This window comes from Telopea speciosissima, chromosome 1, assembly GCF_018873765.1.
Source record: "Telopea speciosissima isolate NSW1024214 ecotype Mountain lineage chromosome 1, Tspe_v1, whole genome shotgun sequence".
Classification (NCBI taxonomy): Eukaryota; Viridiplantae; Streptophyta; class Magnoliopsida; order Proteales; family Proteaceae; genus Telopea; species Telopea speciosissima.
In genome coordinates, this window is record NC_057916.1 from 35,272,438 (window position 1) to 35,292,056 (window position 19,619).

Here is a 19,619-nt window from a genome sequence, read left to right on the forward strand (position 1 = left end):
TCTCTTTTAGCAATTAAAGGCTTTCTTCAACCCACACATTAAAATGTCAGTTATACTTTCCATGTTCAAAGAACTTACAAGATCAAGCTTCCGCTCAAGCTTTCTAACAAGTTTTGCATGCCTTTCTAGTTCTGCAGCTCGCAAAACCTTATCCTTATTATCACCATCTAACTTTTTTCCCCATCGGACATCAGCTTCCAGAGTTTCCCCAAGAGTACCAGCAGTACTAGATTCTCCTGTTGTCTCAGCACTTGGAATAACCATAGATGAGGCTCTAACCCGTGCTTGTTCCTCTTCATCTTGAAGGGCCTTGGCCAACCTCTCCCTTTCTAACAACGCCTCTGTTACATCCGCCGATAAGAAATCCTTCCCTCTGTAGAAGACAATATAATCTTTGTTTCTAGAAAGAAGTGTACCCCCAGTTATTTTCTATATTCAATCACCAAAAAGATCTAATCAAACATCCAACACAAATCCCCCCAAGTAAAAAGGTAATAATCTAAAACCACTTATACGCATACAAGATTAAAATACATAATGGATGGAAAGTTAGTTATCAATCAGGACATACATGGTGTGGAATTGATTAATTACATTACTAGGAAGATATTATTTTGGTGTTTTAGGTGCTTCATAGGAGATTTTTGTGAAATAACAATTCAAAAATGGATACTAAGTGCTCGTAAAAATTTCAGAAATAGAGCTTAAGGAACCGCATAATAGTAGAGTGTCTCTCTTACAATTATGCATGTATTTAGTACATCCATATTTATGGCGACTGCAAATTACTTTATTGTCATCAAATAAGCAAATAAGCAAATACAATTAGATATAACATACAGCTCCATATATACATATTGATTCATTTAAATTCATTAACATATATGAATATAAAACTAAGAAGAAACAAGCTTCCCATCGTAACTATCTTGATTCAATCATCTCATTGCTTGGTTCTGTTATCCTTAAGGAGGGTGAATTGAAAAGTATGTTGCACATTGCATTTGCATGTGAAAATTTATATGAAAAAGCACTTCTTAAGTGCTGTTTGATCAGTGAAAAGCACTACAATTGAAGGGGAAACATTATCAGAAGGTTACTAGATCGCCATGCTTTATGGATTAGAATGTACGGCAACCAAGAAACGATATATGCATTAGACAGATATGGACGAGAGGGGTGTTGAGATCATTGAATGGCACAACTAGAAATAATAGAGTAACAAATAAATGAATTGGTAGAAACCTGGAGCCCGCTTGATAACCTTACCAGAAACAGTTTCTGGTGTTTTTCCATTCTGAGAAACGGAAAAACACCTAAAAAGTGCTTGATAAACAGTGTTCCATAGAAATTGTTCTTGGGTGGATAAATCATAATTTCTGCTCCCTAGAAGACTTTTGACAGAACATGTCCAACATGTTCTGTCGTTTCTCAGCACAATTTTACACAACTTGTTCCCGATAAAATTAGGGACCAACCTAACCTAACCACTCTTCACTCTCACAAAACTCTCACAAAGGTCGTCTTCTTCAGTTCAACGAAAACCCTAACGGCGGAGATCTCAGGTAAGGGTTGAATCTCTCTCGCTCTCTCTGTCTTTCTCTCTCGCTCTCTCGCTCTCTCTATCTTCCTCTGTCGCTCTCTCTCTCTCTCTCTGGCTTCATCTTACTGTATGTGGGTTTTATTTTGAAGATTGAACATCTTCATCTCAAGGAGGGAGAGCATCTTCCAGTTGCCCTGTGGTTCAAATCTCCTGGCAGGTAACAATCTCTTACCAGTTTGTTTCTCTCTCCCTGTTTCCCTTTTGGATCTCTGCCCTGAATTTTTGAATTTTTTTTTCTCCCATTTGGGTATTGTTTAAGTGTTTGATTTTTATTTGATATGATGCATAAGATCACCTGATATTCAGGCATGGAATTTTCTAGCGATTATTGAAAACAAACTCAAATTACTAATTGATCATGAGATCGACAGATATGCAGGCATGGAATTCATGACTCTTCTCAGTAAAAAATTGAAACAAATTAAGCTCTCTCCCTTTCTATCTCACCTTAATTTGTTGTTCTTTAACAATACCTGAAAGGATTGCTCTAAAGAGAAGGCAATGGACCCACTCAGCAATAGTAATGTCAGATTTGGTTCCCAACTTTAAATGCAACATTGCTCTTACAATTTTGTCATTGTCCTTTCATGTTACCTTTCAATTCTCTCTATCCATGCCTTGCTCTCTCTCTGTCTCGTCTTCTGCCCCCCACCCCACCCAATGGAATCTGTATATAAGAGTACATGCAGACTTGTTTTATAATTTCTTTGATGAAACTGATCACTGAGCTCTTCTTCTAACTTTAAAATTAAATTTCCATTCAAAACTCTGAAACATTAATTGGTCGGTGTTCAAGAAAAACCAAATTTCTAAGCTACCATTTTGTGTGTGTGTGTGTGTGAATGTATAGATTGTCAAAATGCTGGTATTTCTTTTATTCTATGTTTTGAGTTTATTTGAGTTTGGTTGGCTTTAAAATTAGTGGGCTTACTAGTGGGTTTTCAGTATTGGGTTTTAAGTATAAAGTACTTTGGATGAGTCTATTGTGATTAGGAAGTCTTTTGAAGCAGTTAAAAGAGTTTGTTTTTGCGTTCAGTAAAGAGGCTGGTGTACTATCTAGTCTGTAACCTATCTGTAAGTGTTGTGGAATATGTTATTAGTTTATAGTTAGAGATGGGCTCTATCACTTCCATAGTTGTCATGGCGTCCTGGCACTGGAGAAGGTTGCATGGCGACCTACGTCATGGCGTCCCTCTTTGATTTCTTCTTCCTGTCTCTCTTTCCCTCTTCGATTTCTTCTTCCTGTCTTTGATTTCTTCTTCCCTCTTCGATTTCTTCTTTCCCTCTTCGATTTCTGAATTTTCTTCTTAAAACTTGAGAAACAATAGAGAAAAAATAAAACATGGCTTGAGTATACATCTATTAAAACATTAAAAATAGAGAAAATAAAAAATAAAACATGGTCGACATGTCGATATATCGACGTGACACCCCTCCACCAACTTGGATCGCCGTGACGCCATGACAACTATGATCACTTCAGGTTTGATGGATACACCCTAAGTGCTTTCAAAGATCTTGCAAATGGATGCATTGCTTTCCTCATTTCTCCTATGCTTGTGCCTTCGGATAAGTTTTAGTTGTTCAAGTACAGCTTCTATTCTATATCTTTCATTTTCTCAGGTCTGAATTTAGTTCAGTTGATTTAAATCACTTGACGCAAGTGTTTCTGCAGTGTTTTCAATCTGAGATGGTTCCATTGATTCTTGAAGTTGATAGTAATTTGTGGCTTCACTATATTTGGTAGAGATTGATGATGACAAATTTTGCTTGTTTTTCTATTTACAGCTTAAATAAAAAAATTTCAACCCAAAGAATTGGGGAGTTGTAGGTACCTTTGTCACCATTAGAAGCATTTTATATTAATTCATCAGCTCACCTTTCTACTACCTGCCCCAAAGTAGAATTCTTGTGTATAATATTTCTCTTCATCATAATCATTTCTTTAACAATAGCAAGATTTCTAAAGGCGTGATCAAATTAAAAATTGGGTGAGATTCCCTCAAGAAATATAAAGTGATGGTTGTTTGTTTGTTTCTATTAAAGAAAGGAGGAAAAGAGCATATGAGTGGATAGTCTAACCATAATAATTGGGTGCCTTTCTGAGTGGAAGGTCACAGAAATATGTTTAAATGCCATTAGACTTGCAGAGGTGAGAAGATGAGCCTTTTTTAAAGCTCAAAACTGTGACCACTCTCCCCCACTTCAGGATAGGTAGCCAACCAGCTGATGGCAGTGGCATGCCTTTCCTTCTCTTTATTCTTTTGGCTTTGTAGATAATGGGAACAATGAAAAAGAGAGTCCACAACACCTTAAAGGGGTAGTAGCTATGGAGGAGCTGTTAGGTTTTTTGCACCAATTAGAGGCTACCCATTCTGGCTCTGGTTTTGCTAATCCGGCTCAACATTCAGCTCAGCTATTATCTATGAAAGTAATCTCTGATTGCTCAAGGTGGTCAGGGAACCCTGCTGTTACATAGGGGTGTCAAACAGTCATTTTGGTCTGGTTTTGAATGGCGTGAATCGGTTTTTGACATGCACCGGTCTAAATCGGTTCCCCTTTCCAAAAACCCAAATCTGGAACTGCTTGATAAGGGTTTGGTTTGAATTCAATCCCGTTTTTTGATTGGTTAGGGTTGGATTTTGACACCCCTACTGTTGTACACTAAGAAAGTAGAGATGGACAATGGATGGCTCAACAAAGTTAGGGAGCTTAGCTGAGTTGTCTTAGAATATGAGCTTAGTGGGGAATTAGGAGTATCTGGGTATTCATAAAAGTTGTAGATAAGCATGACTTTAGTGGCTCCACTGATAAAAATAGGTGAGTCTTTAGCTCAAACGGAAGAGCACGTGGGATTACACCCATGGGATGGTGGTTCGATTCCACCAAGACTCTAGAACAATTTTTCCTTTCATTTTTATCTAAAGTACATTATTCAAGACAAATATTATTAAAATTGGTCACATTACATGTTCCCATAAATAGATTTTATCAAGCACCAATGGTGTTCCAGTTGTCTTCTTGAAACGTTTCCAGAACAGGTTTACCAAGCGGGTAAAAAACGGTTTCTCAGCAAAGAAAATGAAAAAAACTGTGCTGGGAAAGAAAAAACTGCTCTGGTGTTTCCCAGCACAGTTCCAGAACAGAAACACCTGGTAAGGTTATCAAGCGGGCACCTAGGAGTTGCATCAATAGGGTACAAAATGAAAAGGTTCACTGCAATTGTTCAGGAAAGTATAACAAGAAGTCAACAACCAATACTACAGTAATGACGAGTGATGAGCACCAGGTTGAAGATATTACAACTTATAAGAACACAAGGATGATGCAGAATTTCAGCTAGAAGGAAAGATGGGCTTGTTGTTTTGGATTTTGTTTAATTTATTGGGCACAACTGAACCATAGAACTAAAACTCGCGAGATTTCGTTTTTTCCCAGGGTCGAGACAAGATGGCATACGAAACAAAAAAATGCAACAACTCGAGCGAGATCTCGAGAATCTCGACCCAAACTCCTTTATATACAGACACTTATTTATGCCAGAAACCAGAACAGACACTTATTTATGCCTTATATCATTTCAGTAATTACTCAAGATATTATTCTTAAATAAGCAAATACCCCCCTATTCGAATCCAATAAAAATAGTTAAAAAAAAATCAAATTCCAAAAGGAAAAAAAATCAACCCCCTAGCTCAAGAAAAAAAACTGGATTTTCGGCGGTAGGTGCAATTTTCAACTTTCTAATGCTGGGGTTTTTCTAAAATCTAAAAATTCCATAAATCTTAATATAGTAAAACATTGCAAAAAACCAAAAGTGTTGTAAAATATTCATTTGTTTTGATGTCCATAAAATATTTTCATTCAGAGCGATTTTAACAGAATTCGTGCACACCAAATTAAGTTTGACCGGTACATAACTCCCTCAATATCAATCATATTTAAGCAATCTTGGACTTGTTGGAAAGCTCTGTTTGGAAATTCAAAACCTTCTTGACAGCTCAACATCCCTTGAAGAACGTCTCCATGCAATTGGACATTGGGCCCACCAAAATCTGGAAAATATTTTCCAAGTTCTTCTCCTTAATCTAATCCATACAAGCTGGCCATGGGACCCACCAAAACTGAAAGAAGTCCTCTCTTGTGACAGGTTGTTCGAAGGCTGCAAACAAGGCATGGTTTGTGGACTTAAATAATATCAAAATATGGCCCACAAACACTGGATCGATGGGAAAAATTCTGGCCAGAAACCTGGGCTTAAATAGCCCTAAAATATGGGCCAAATACGAGTGTACCTTGAAACCCAATTGATGGACTTGTGTTGCATCAGTTCCCCCCTCCCCCCCCCCACTTAAAAAAAAAACTCGTCCACAAGTTTTGGTGAGTCTAGAACTAATCTGGGTGTTGTGCACATCCATCTTCAGTCATAGCAGAATTTTGGTAACTCATTACAATAAGAATGTGTCAAGGATAAGGGTTATGTGCCCGTCAAGATTCAATGTATGTAGGGTTGATTGTATTGTGACTCAGAATACTGTACTTGTAACCGTATCCAATCTATAAATAATCAAGGCCTCTGTCACTATTGACAAGCTAATCTATTTTCACTAATCTTCTTCTTCTCAACTTGGTATCAGAGCCCAATCCTTTTTTGGGTATTTTTTCCCGCCGACGGAGTTCACTACCACCGCCGCTACTGAGGCTTCACCCTCCCATGGTAAGCATGGTTGACTGAACATGCACTCCTTGCATGTCGCACCATGTTGACCATCACTAACACTTCACCTCACCGCTGGCCTTTTTTTCCCATGACCAATGCCGCTGCACCACTCACCATCCAAAGGCCCCCTGGCACTACAGATCTCTATCGACACCATCACCGATTGCCGCTAGGCCTCCCTGGCCACTGTGTTCATCCCCTACCATCTCCAGGCCCTCGCGCTGCCCTGCCAACCCCTTGTGGCCCTCACCTAATCTTTCCAGGCTTTGCGACCACCGTCAGGCCCTCTATAAGGCCTTTTGCCTCCCGCTTGGGCGTTCCACCTGGCGTCGGTCATTTTCCAGGCCTCCTGCGCTCCTCAGGCCCTACGCTCCTACAAGCTTCCTGACAAGCTCTTGTTAGGCCTATGCAACTCTCGCCTAGCCCTCCCTTACGCCCCTTGGATCTCTGCCGCCTAGTGCCAGACCCCTGTGCCTTTGCCGACCTCGCGCCTGACCTTCTGCACTCATGTTGGCCTTACAATAGGCCTCCATGCCCCCTTCCATCCTTCCCACCTAGTTCGTGTGCCTCTTGCACCCCTCACAGCACACCCGTCTAACCCTTTGTGCCTTATCACGGCTCTCCGTGCTTGCTGCCGCCTGTGTTTGTTCTATTCTTCTGCTTGTGCCGTGCTGATATGCTATAATCTTCCCATGTGAAGGTATTTCTCATTCACCTACTGTGATTATTTCCTTGGCGCTATAATGGAGAGTACTAGTTCTTCCTTAGGCGGGAATCGTCTTGGAATCCCCGATCATCACCCTTCTCTCCAGCCAAGACCCACCAAGTTGAATGGAACTAATTATCTTGCTTGGCTACGAGTTTGTCTCCTTATTATTCAAGGCAACCGTTTTTCGGGTTATATCATTGGTGACACCCCTATGCCTACTGAGGCCTCTACTAAGGACGCACGTTGGCTAACGATGCCTTTGTAATGTCTTTTTTGTTGAACTCTAAAACCAACCATCAGTCCTAGCTTTGTACTGTTGAACTCTGCCAAAGATTTGTGGGATGCAGCTAAGCAGACGTATGCCTAAACTAGCAATTATCCATAGATTTATGAGCTCCGTCATCAGGTTCGTAAGACCACTTAGAAGGAGCTATTTGTTTCTGCCTATTACTTTGCCCTCAACACTTTATGGCAGCAGTTGGATTTTTTATCACCCAATTCCCATAGTTTGCACCTATGGTGCTGAGACTTTCCAGAAGGAGCGTGAAATGGAACGGGTTTATTACTTTCTTACTGACCTCAACCCGGAATACGATCAGATTCGTGTCCAGATTTTGGGTAGAGATACTTTTCCCACACTTCTCCAGGCTTATAATATTGTTCAGCATGAAGACAAACGTCGTTTTGTTATGATACCACCTACTGCCCCTACTCGTTCTGCTCTTGTGACTACTCCTCAGGCTTCACCTTCTTCAGATAGTTCTGGCTCTATCAGTAAACCCGGTTCATCTACAGAATACCCGGTTAAGTGTGCTTATTGTGGGCGTCCTCGCCACACCAAAGAGACCTATTGGAAGCTTCATGGCCATCCCAAGGGAAGGGGGCATTGGAAACAACACTCTACTAGATCTCAGGCTCATCTCTCTGAGACTATAGATAGCAGTATGGCACCACACCTACTCCTTTTTCCTCTAAACAATTGGTTGCCCTCCAGTGTATGATGACTCAACTTGGTACTGCAACCCCTACCATGGCTTCTTCCACTACACGTGCTTCACATCTTGCTCAGTCAGGTCTATTTTTTACTTTGTCTCACTCTAGCTCCTCTTGGCTTCTTGATTCTGGAGCCTCTGATCATATGGCCAGCCCCTCGGACTTGTTCCATACTTATAACTCTTGTTCGGGTAAGGACAAGGTCTTGGTAGCTAATAGTTCCCTCTTTGCCATTTTTGGTAAAGGGTCTATCTCTTGCACTCCTACTATCTCTTTGTCCTTTGTTTTGTATGTCCCTAACCACGGTGCAAATTTGCTTTCTATTTACCGCCTTACCATTGATCTGAATTGCAATGTTCACTTTTATTCTACCCACTATGTTTTTTAAGATCTAGTGACAAGGGCAACGACTGGATATGGTAGGGTACGGGATGGCCTTTACTATTTGGATCCATGTCTCACTACTGCTGTCTCCAGTTTCAGCTCACATCTCTCGAGAAGTAGTGCTCTTAGTCAACTACATTAATGGCATTGTCGTCTCGGTCACCCCTCTTTTTATATTTTACGTCACTTGTTTCCTTCCTTAGTCAAATACTGTAATCTAGACCGGTTTAATTGTGATATTTGTGAACTTGCAAAGCACACTAGGTCCTCTTATTTTCCCAGTGATGATAAAAATATTGTTCTATTTTTTTATTATACATTGACTTATGGAGTCCCTCTAGAATTGTTGCTCAGGGTGGGGTTAACTGACTTGTAGTGGTACAGTTCTAGAAGCACGATTGACGATGGATTGCTGCTGCTCCATGGTTTGTGTAGCCATGGATTCTACACATCGTTAGACGGTAGTCATTCTGTCCATCAACTATCGGAACATCTCAACAATGGCCAGATTGGTGTCAGTAGCCTGGTTCAGGGTGTTGGAACTCCCTTCAGTCGTGGCTTTGATACCAAATAATGTAGACTCAATACCTAACTAGATCATTAGATACTAACCCTATAGTAGGATCACTGAATATCTACGTCAACAGATTACAGCAGAAAATCCAGCAACAGAAACTAACAAATTCACCTTAACAGGTAAGTGAATAACAGGTTTCGTAAGTACCCCACAAGGTGAACAATGATTCTGGATTGGGATTAAATTACAGGACACAAAATAAGACCAACCAAGCCAGAATGCAAACAACTAAAAAATAGACAGTTACTGAAATTAGAAACTAAACTCCTCAGATGGAATTAATACCCAGGTCGAAGATAGGTAACATAGGGGTGAACAATCCTCAAAATCTCAACAAAAATTAATGGTTAGATGCTGAGTTATCAACAGATCATGGAATCAGAAAGTAAGACCCAATTAGTAACTAACTGATATTAGCAAACCTAGCCATCAGATGTTCATCAAACCACCATGAAGGAAGGGACTGAAGTGTTGATTGAGCCCTAAAAATATCAACAACAATTCATGGTGGGATCTGAGTTTGAAGAGTGTGAAGTTCTCAACAAACTCCAGTGAAGAAACTGAATCGCAGGGTGTATTGTTGCCTTTTCCAGCCAGCAACTTATGAAGCAACCTTCAAGCAATCTTGTAAATAATGATTCCAGCAACAATACATTGCCTTCAAATGGATCATCAGATGTACAGGAATCTTAGAACGATAACTGGTAATAGGGTATCGCTTGGGAAATAATAGAGAGAAGATAGGAATAGGATACGATAGAATGGTTCTAGCCTGCCACTCTCCCCTAGGCATCTCACCTCATATAGGACTCTCTCCTACACTGCCTCTCACAACCACCTAGTTGTAAACAGCTCTTTTTCTTTTCATTAAATCCTCCCCGGAGTTCTAAGGCTCTTAAAAATAAATAGTGTTTAACGGTACTAACACAGAAAGGAAAGAAAGGAGTCCCACGCATGGTGTGGACTACCTTGTACAATAAGTTATTCAAATAAAGAAAGAAATAACTTAAGGGGAAAAGTTTCATGCACGGTCGTGCATAAGAGGAATCTTTTACACTGGTTTTTAGTAACCGTCAGATTAAAGTGTTTTAATCTGAACCGTCCAAGGATAAAGTAATGGTAGATACTTCTCTTATACGGTTACCTTTCAGTAATTTTTTCAAATACGTGTAAAACACTTTTGTATTTATCAACATGATTAAAAAAAAAAGATTTCGTTCTCTGCAATCTCTGGCTCTCCAGCGTTTGGTTTTGTTTTGTTTTTTTTTCTTCCGCCTTTTCCTTCTGCTCTTTCCGATCTCCGCCACTACCACCACCTGTCCCAAATCCCGCTGCTGCAACCATCCCCTTAGCCCCGCACCTTATTCCCAGTTCCCAGTTCTTCCTCCCACTCCACCCCCTCTTCTTCCTCCCAAAGCACATACCAGTGCAATCCCACCCCCACCCTCTCTACATTCGTCGTTTTCAAAGTTTTTCCTCTCATCTCCTTCCCACACTGAACACATCTCCTCACCTTAGGATCCTATTGCAGAAACTATAATTCTGATATGGGCTTATTTTGATAAAGAAATTTATGTATATGCTTGGTCCAGAACCTGACTTGTGTACATACAATTTTTTTTGTATTTCATTTAGGACTCTGTATGAACCTCCCTCCCCTTCCCACGCATGGGGGTACAATACGGATCCCACCTACCTGGTCTGCTCTTCCATTAGCCTTAATCGACTTCTCATTCGAACAAGCAAGAACAAAATTCAAGAACTGTAAAAATACCCTAACCAATAATTATGGAAAGCAGAAACCTGCACATATGAGCTCTCCAGATTTCCCATTAAAGGGTTACCCCTGATTGTAAACCTTGCAAAAGCCCTTCCGGTGTGGCCATAGCTGGAGAAGACAAAATTAAATAAAAGATTGGGGATTTGGGAAGAGGAAGAACCAGAGGAGCCCCTTTAACTGATTTCACCCAGCCGACCAAAAAAAAAAATCAGTGGAGCTGGCATCAGAGATGACGACCTAGAAACTGTGGGAATAGCCATGAACTCCGCCATTCCGGTTAGACCATGGTGGTGGAGGTTCCCAAAGGAAGTTGTTTCATTTTTTTTAATTATGCTGATAAATACAAAAGTGTTTTATACGTATTTGAAAAAGTAACTCAAATCTGAAACTTTATCCTTGGACGGTTCAGATTAAAACACTTTAATCTGATGGTTACTAAAAACCAGTGTAAAAGATTCTTCTTATACACGACCGTGCATGAAAACCAAATTATTAACTGAAATCTAATTAGTAACTAAAAAAGTAAAATCTACCTAACATCTCTTAAAACATAAACAGAAACTAACTAAATAGAAAGCGAATAAAATATCTTCTTGACAGCTCAACATCCATTCAAGAAAGTCTCCACGCAACTGGCCATGTGGCCCACCAAAATCTGGAAAATAGCTTCAAGTCCTCCCTAATCTCTCCCATGCGAGCTGGCCATGGGAACCACCAAATCTGAAAGAAATCCCCTCTCTGGATAGGCTGTTCAATGGCTGCAAATAGGGCCTGGTTCTTGGGCTTAAATGTTATCAAAACATGGCCCACAAACACTGGATCGATGGGGGAAATTCTGGCCAGAAACCTGGGCTTAAATATTAAATAGCCCAAAAATATAGGCCTGCCTTGGAACCCTACTAATGGACTTGTGCTGCATCAGGCGTATTCGGGCGGGCCCCATTGGCATGAAAATTTTGTTCAGAGTAACGCTTCTTGCCTTGAGAATAGGGTTACAATGAGCATAAGGTTTTCAAAACATCATTGTCGAGGATAATTTGGCTTCCATTATATCATGGCTCATTCCAGCTCAGAAGGTCGCTGGCACTTCGTTCATATCATTAGACACACAAAGCTCTTAAACTCCTAGTTGAACTGCTTGTTTCTTGGAATCCTAGGTCAGCTAATGTACTGGCATATCAGTTAGCTAGGGAGGGGATTGGTTGGGGCGTATGGGTCATTAACTTTGCCGGGGTAGGTAGGGGCTGTTCACATTGTACATTGGCCCTTTGCTGGATTTCCTGCTTCTTGCAGGTTCTATGATTGTTGAACTCAGCTTCTGCTTATTCTTCTATTGATATAATGTCATTTGATATTAGTATATACATGTGAATCCAATCGCATATCACAATATACATGATACCAAGCATAATTACCTCCATCTCAAAAATCAAAATAAGATCTCTTATTGCATAAGAAAACTTTCTTGTTAACGGAAAAGTACATAGAAAACATAATATCTAATTGCCCTATCCAGTAATAAATCTGTATACACGTACAATTGCTAGTCATAAAAGGTTGACTATAAATGTGTAAATCAGTAGGTTGTTAAGTCACAAACTGGAGTACTGTCTCTAGAAAGCTGTAGTGCATTTCACCATGCTTATCTATTTATGTATTAAGAAAATATCACCATGTGTTATCTATTTATAGTACATTTCACCATGCTTATTTATTTGTGTTAAGAAAATGTCACCATGTGTTATCTATTTATATAAAAGAAATACCATTGTCGTAAAATAATATAGAATTATGAAGACAATAGCAAAGGCGCTACAAATGGTGCACATAACCTCATCCAGTGGCCAAGAAGGTGGTAGTCCACTCCCCATCCTATATTCACTAATAATTAATGAGTAATAGGAAAACACCAATCTTAGTGCCACTTTAACTGCAAAGATGTGAACTCAGCACACCTTCACTCTTGAGAATCAAAGGAAAACCCTTCCGGCCAAAAATGCACAATCAGAACTAAAGACTCCACAGAATCCCTTTCTTCCCCACCCACTCAATGTTAACATAGAGAAGAAAGCAAAATGAAAGAAAGGCTGAACAATCGAATCATTTGCAGCAATTCAAGCACTTAAATTATATAAAATAGATAAAGATCGAACAGTTTCGGAAAAATGAGCAAGGGTGCAGGAACTCAATAAAGATATTGGAGACAATACGAGAAGAAAATTCCAACCTGCCAGTTGAAGTTAAATTTCAAAAGTAACTGCAAGTGGGACTAAGATGTTGACTTACTTTGATATCTTCAGCCAATCTCTCACTAGTTGTAAGTTGCACACCACGCTTGAGTGCTATCTTTACAACTGAACTCCTTCCCCACAATTTGACCATGGCCATGGCCAACCCTTGATGCTGCCTGCTCCTTCCTAGAGGTAGAAAAGTCTAAACTCAGTATCCAAAAACAAAAAAACTTCAAATGGAATCAACGAAGGAAGTTTTACAAAATGGAACCTTTCCAGTGGCACACCTATGGCGAAGTGTGGAGGTAAAACTCTAGCAAGCCTTCGTAGTGCTGTTGCTTCCTTGATTCCAAGAGTAGACCTCACACCATAAGGAAGTATTCTGAAAGGGGGTTTGTAGTTGGGAACAACACCAGGTAGCAAGTCAGCATCTACAGGTAACGGATCACTTCTTGGCCAATCCACATACCTAGGGCCAAGACCATCTAATAGTTCATCCACTTCATGCTCATACTTCTTTTCTGGTAACGAATCTGCATCTCTTCTCTTCTCAACAGTAGGTGCCAAGCTGGTTTGAAGTGTCTGTTTATCGTTATAAGAACCATATTCTCTAAGATCACTACTACTTTTACCTGTTTCCTTTCCAAAGATATTATGGGGAATTTCACTAGTCTTCTGCATCCTTTTCTTTGTTTCTTGCATTGAAGGAAGCTCATAGCCAACACCTCTATATAAAGAAATAGAGGTGCCAGACCTCCAAATTACCAACCCACCAGTTTTTCTCTGAACAGCATGGAATACTCCATATCAGCAGATAGGCTAAACAAGAACAACCCATAACTGATTGAAAACTAACTTAATGAAAGCATTACTTATATATCACGAGGTTTATGCTATGAAATATGAACTCCATCATGCAATGGTAGATATACAAAAAAGAAAGGGAGGGGGAGGGGGAGGGGGAGGGGGGGAAAGGACAATTCAAGATACACTAATTCACATAGTAATTGACCAAATGCTAGAGGAAGAAAGAAACCGTTAGATACTATTCAAAAGCTTACCTCCAATATCTCATGCATCCGTTTCATATTAAGTGCAGGAGCTCCCTCGCATTTGAGTCTCACGACCTCGCACTCCTTCCATTTCTCATGAATCAAATCCACGACCACCTGAGTAACGCCGGCACCCCCAATCTTAGTCTTCTGCTTCAACCGAACAGCCAAATTTCTCAGCCTCCGCAGCTCTGACTCTGGAATAGTCAATTCAGCCAAAGAGGTCTTACTCCTTCGCCTCACTGAATTCCGTTCTTCTTGTTCTTCCTTTGGAGATGGTTTTTCCCATGGAAAACGAACCTCCCCATCACCCGCAAAACCATTTCCCACCCCAAACGGAAGTTCTGATGAGAACCCACCTCTCGTATTCGGTAACATACCTTCTTCAACATAAAAGATATCTTCCACAGATCCTCTCTCTGGCACTCTATCCTTCCGTTCGCTCATATCGTCAACATACCCAAATCTCTTTAATTTCTCCACGATCTTCTCCATTGTACTACTGCTAGTGGTTGTACTACTACTCTGCTCGTCGTCTTCGCTCGAAACACCCTCACAGTTTCGGTAATCCACCACAGCTTGAGGCATTTTAGGGAGCAACTGTTGATGGTTTTCATTCCACTTACTAATCCAACTACGACCGGAGAAACCGCCATCAGAAGGAAATTGAGAAATTTGTGTTTCACCGGCAGAAGACCACTTGTTATGATTGTTTTTTAGTACAAAATTATGACTTCTTTGTGGGTTTTCCTCTGGGACGGAATCTGGTTTAATGCTGTTCTGGGCTACATAGAAATTGTATTTTTTGTTGGGAATTGACGAACCAGACCTAAAAATTTGCAAGCGAGAACTGTTGAATCGTGAGAGAGAGCTCTGAAACGAATCCAAAAAGGTCGTTGGATAAATTTGACGGCCAGGTACAAGTGCCATCTTAGGATCTCAAACTGACTACTAAATAAACCAACGAATCAAGCAAAATATATACATAAAAATGAAAAGAATAGGCTTTTCATTAACTGGAATGAATATGCGAGTTGCAGGTTTCGCAGTTTAGGGTTTATGTGTCTCTGGGGTTTAATCCTGAAAGTATCTTCTCTTCCTCGTTTATCCAATTCCAATCCATGCAGGGCCCGAGACTGTAAATGGGTCGAACACTGACCGGGATCCGATTCTGTTCCGGCCCGTTTCAAGAAGGATTACTGGAGAACAAGCATTCAATGGTTCAATATGATCTGGGCATGGTCTGGTATCAGCTGGATCGGTATTGGGATCCGATTGGTCGATCGGATATCGGATTAGTATTGATCAATATATTTTTTTGGAAAATTACGCATGCACCCCCTGAGCCTAAAGTACTACTCAACCCAAAATTTTAAAAATACACCCCTGTATTTTTTCAAAAAATACAAAATTAACAGTCCGTTAACAACTCAACGTTAGGTGATGATGTGGAGTATACTTTAGACATAAAATGACTCTTATACCATCATGTGTCTGAGTCTCCTCCGCCACTCTAGCAACCGATCTTCTCTCTTTATGGCTCTGCTTTCGCCGACAGGAGAGTGACAAAAATTGAGAGAGGTCAAGAGAAAGAGGAGAGAGTTGCAAAGCCGAAAAGGGAGAAGAAGGTCAATTGCCATTTGAAAAATGTGAAATTACACCAATAACCCCAATTCCTTCTTCTTGTTGTAAGGTAATATAAGAAATCAAACAATGAGACAGCAGCGAAGACGGAGATGATGGCCCAGGGGTTGTTGAAGTAGTTATGCTTCAAGTTAGCATTCCATGTGTTCCACCTGTGGTTGTGGTATCGGTTCACCTCCTCCAACAGGCGTGAGAGATCGTTGTCATTGATGTCGTACACCACCTCCTGACACAGATTGTGGAATAGCTCCGCCACCTCCGTGTTGCTTCCCAACCAATGCTCGATGATAAGGGTATAATCCCTTGTTTTGACCGCGTGGTGCGGCGGTGGTCATTGATATGCAGGGTTTCATCCCCTGTTTTGTTCCCATTCCGACGAAGAAGGAAGAGTTTTTTTTATAACGAAGGAAGGGTTTAAGCCACATCGAATTTGAGTTCAATTTTTTCTAGGTTGAAGAGCGTAGAATGGTCATTTCAAATGAAGAACAATGATGACATCATCACTTAACAGTTAGATTCTAACGGACGGTTAATTTTGTAGTTATTATAAATAGGAGGGGGTGTATAAGTGCGATTTTTAAAACTTCGGGTGGAGTAGTACTTTAGGGAAAGTACAGGGCGTGTAAGCGTAATTCTCCTTCTTTTTTTTGGTAGTGGTATTGATCAATATTGTACCGATGCATATGGTATTTCGACAATTATAACCACATATCTGAACCGTTCACTAACCCCGTATTGGCCAACACTTGGCTGCAATGTGATCAATACCTAGAACCATTATGATGTGGACCTAGAATCCCCTAATCATGCTGGTAGATGGATTGCTTAGGTTCCGTATGGCAACGTTCTATTCCAAATTAAAGTTTTTTAGTTCAAATATTTTTTTTTATGAGGAAAAATTATTAAGATGAAAAGCAAAGTATGATGCAAAGCCCAAAGGCTAGATAAAAAGGAAGGGGTCCCTATCACCAAAACAACTAATAAAATGATGATACATCAAAGCCTAGGGAAGGGGAAAACAATTAAACAAGGATGATGCACAAAAAATCGGGGTAGGGCTGAAACATCGATAAAAGGATAATACATCAAAAGTCGGGGATGGGTAGAAACACTAGCTAAATGATGATGCATCAAAAAGACGGGGATGGGGGAGAAATGAGAGGAATGTGAGGATCCCACTAGAGGCAAGATGCCTATTTCTTAATGTGTTTTGGCTCGCAAACGAATGAGAAGAAGTTACGAGGAGGTCCATCTTCTTGTATTTCTTTCCATCAAATATGATGAATCACAACACTAAAGGCAAGCTTACCAATAATATCATAGATTGGCTTATCACTGAAAATTTTTAAAATCCACACACATTCTCTCTTAAAAGGAAAGATAGTTCAATGATGTGACCAACACTTATTAAGGATCCATTTCCAAACAGACCTAGATGAAGGACAAGAAAAGAATAAGTGGTTTACATTTTCTTCAAAGTTTCAACATAGACAACAATTAGGTATAGAAAGATTTCTTTTAAGGAGGAACTCCTGGGTAAGCATAGATGGTGTCAAAACACGCAAAATAATAAAACTATGATTGAAATATTAAAGCCGAACCATACAACCCTATGCCAAGGGACTTTCTGAAATTTTGATCTAATCAAATTCCAAGTAGAGGTAGAAAGAATTTTTTGAAGAATTTGCAAGCCATAATATTAGATCACCACTCCCTCTTGGTCTCAAAAATATGGAAGAGAGACTAGACCAAATTTCAATTCAGTTATTGGAAATAAGTATAGAATGAAAATTAATAGAAGTACGTATAGAATGAAAATTAACAGACGTAGTAGAGGGAGTTGAAGAGGTGGTGACAGTAGTGGTGGTGGTGGTGGTGGGAGAGAGAAAGAGAGGGGTTTATTGGATAATTTTTGTTATAAATTTGTGTTTTTGTTTTTTAAAAACCACTTTTACTTATTCTCCAATGATCAACAAATGTGTGTTTTATTCAATCCATTTTATAAAATTAAAAATAAAAAAAGACAAAATCATACTACATGTTGCATACATGTTTTGTTCCAAAATTATTCCAAAAATACACTAAGGTCCTCTTTGGTATCACTTTTCATTTTCATTTTCTAACACACAAACGTTTTTCCAAGTGTTTGGTACAATTTATGGATCCTATTTCTATTTGTAAAACATCAAAATAATAAAAAAACACCCCCAAAATGAAAATGGCCTCTTGAGTCCATTGTGGATTATGGCCAAAATTATTTTTTCCTTCATTTTTTCGCTCTTTAATGAGCATGTTGTCACGGCCCGCCCAACAAAGGCCCACGGGCCTAACTTGCAAGCCCATGGACTTAGACATTGGGCTAAGACCTAGTCCATGGCCTAGAACTCTCTACACTAGAAGAGAATCTAGATATGTTCTAGAACCTCTAGAAACAAAGATGGTCAAGGAAGTTTCTAGAGAAGCTTCTAGAAAAGCTTTGTAAATATCTAAGGAAGGAGGACAATTCTAGAGTTCTCCAAAGAGCTAGAATCCTCCACAAAGGAGGTGGGAAAATTCTAGTTCCTTAGGCTAGAAAGTTCTTCACCATTGGATGGAGACACTTGTACAAATCCTAACCATACATTGTAAGTTGAGGTGCCTATAAATAGAGGTGGCCTCATTTGGCTAAGGCACAACCAATCAACCAACCAACCACCCAATCAAGCAAGCAAGCTATCAAGTCTTGTACTAAAAGCTTTCAAGCAATTCAAGTGCATTCTTTCAAAGTCTCTCTAGTGTTCTCTAAGTTCTCTTCCCAAGTCCCTTGCTAGAGTTGGTGAAAGGCTGACTTAGTGCTAGAGTGAGTGCTAAGTGCCGGCGCGGTTGCTTAGTAAGATCTAGGGCCGTGACAATGTGCTCATATGACTCAAATATGAGAGGTAAAATAGACATTTGATCGTTAAAATAGAAATGCAAGTCCCTTCTTCTTCTTCTACTTCTCCCTGCTGCAACGAGAACTCTAGTTTCTTTTGCTGTTTAGATCTGAAGGAACCTTGGACGTCATCTGCAACTCCCATCACCACACATCCCAAACCCTCTTCCATTTTAATCGTTAATCATCACCGATTCTTCTCCATTTTCTCTTCTTTTTTTTCTTTCCACCAATTGTTAAAACAAAGGAACATAGCCTCATTAGTTTCTCCCTGCTGCAATGAGAACTCTGGTTTCTTTACATCACATGTAATCACTTTGATTCCATAATGGGTTAGATTAACATAGCCTCATTAGTTTCTCACTCAACTTATTAAGTAGTTTATTAAGTAGTAATGCAAATGCAAATTACAACCAAAATAACAATAACAAAAAATCAAAAAAACAAAAAATCCAGTGAAATTTTTGTTGCTTAATCCAAGTGATCAACACCTCTGATCATCCCTTGATCATCACTACTGATTTTCTCTCAATCAACATCTTCGACCATTTTACAATCAAATAAAATGAAACCCTAGCTAATTCTATTTATCACAATCCTTAAATAAATAAACCTCCAAAAACCAACCCAACAATTAGGTTGCCGGAAGGGAGTATAAGTCTTTAGAAAAAAATGAGGGATGAGAGAGAGATGAATACCACAATATGCATGCCATCCACATAATACATCCATCCACATGGTCAATTTTTAGTCCACATAGCATAGATTTGATCATTTCATTTCATTTATATAAAAATTAACTCTTATAAACCATATTTTAATTTACTAACATTTAGTAAACATAATTATATGTTATCTCATAAGAAGTGTATATCTTATATACTAGAAATTTTTGTACCTCCAAATAATTTTCTACTATTATATCGCATTAATTTTAAAAGGGTTCAAGTGCTCTAGGCTTATAAGGATTTCACATCTCATGTGGGACAAGTAACCCTTACTTGTGCTAAGTATT

The 19,619-nt window shown here is 39.5% G+C and overlaps 1 protein-coding gene across 2 annotated transcripts in view; it reads right to left on the reverse strand.

Moving 5' to 3' along the window:
* Positions 1 to 15,049, reverse strand: part of LOC122670817 (CRM-domain containing factor CFM3A, chloroplastic/mitochondrial-like) — an 80,099-nt gene extending 65,050 nt beyond the window's left edge. The window contains exons 1-4 of one of the 2 annotated variants that reach the window (XM_043867818.1): positions 14,059 to 15,049; positions 13,285 to 13,780; positions 13,053 to 13,183; positions 79 to 429 (exon numbers count right to left, since the gene is read on the reverse strand). In XM_043867818.1, coding sequence (XP_043723753.1) covers positions 79 to 429; positions 13,053 to 13,183; positions 13,285 to 13,780; positions 14,059 to 14,979 — 1,899 coding nt within the window. In that variant the 5' untranslated portion in view covers positions 14,980 to 15,049. The remainder of the gene's footprint in view (positions 1 to 78; positions 430 to 13,052; positions 13,184 to 13,284; positions 13,781 to 14,058) is intronic. The other variant, XM_043867827.1, reaches the window with a different exon arrangement.
* Positions 15,050 to 19,619: the final 4,570 nt, after the last annotated feature.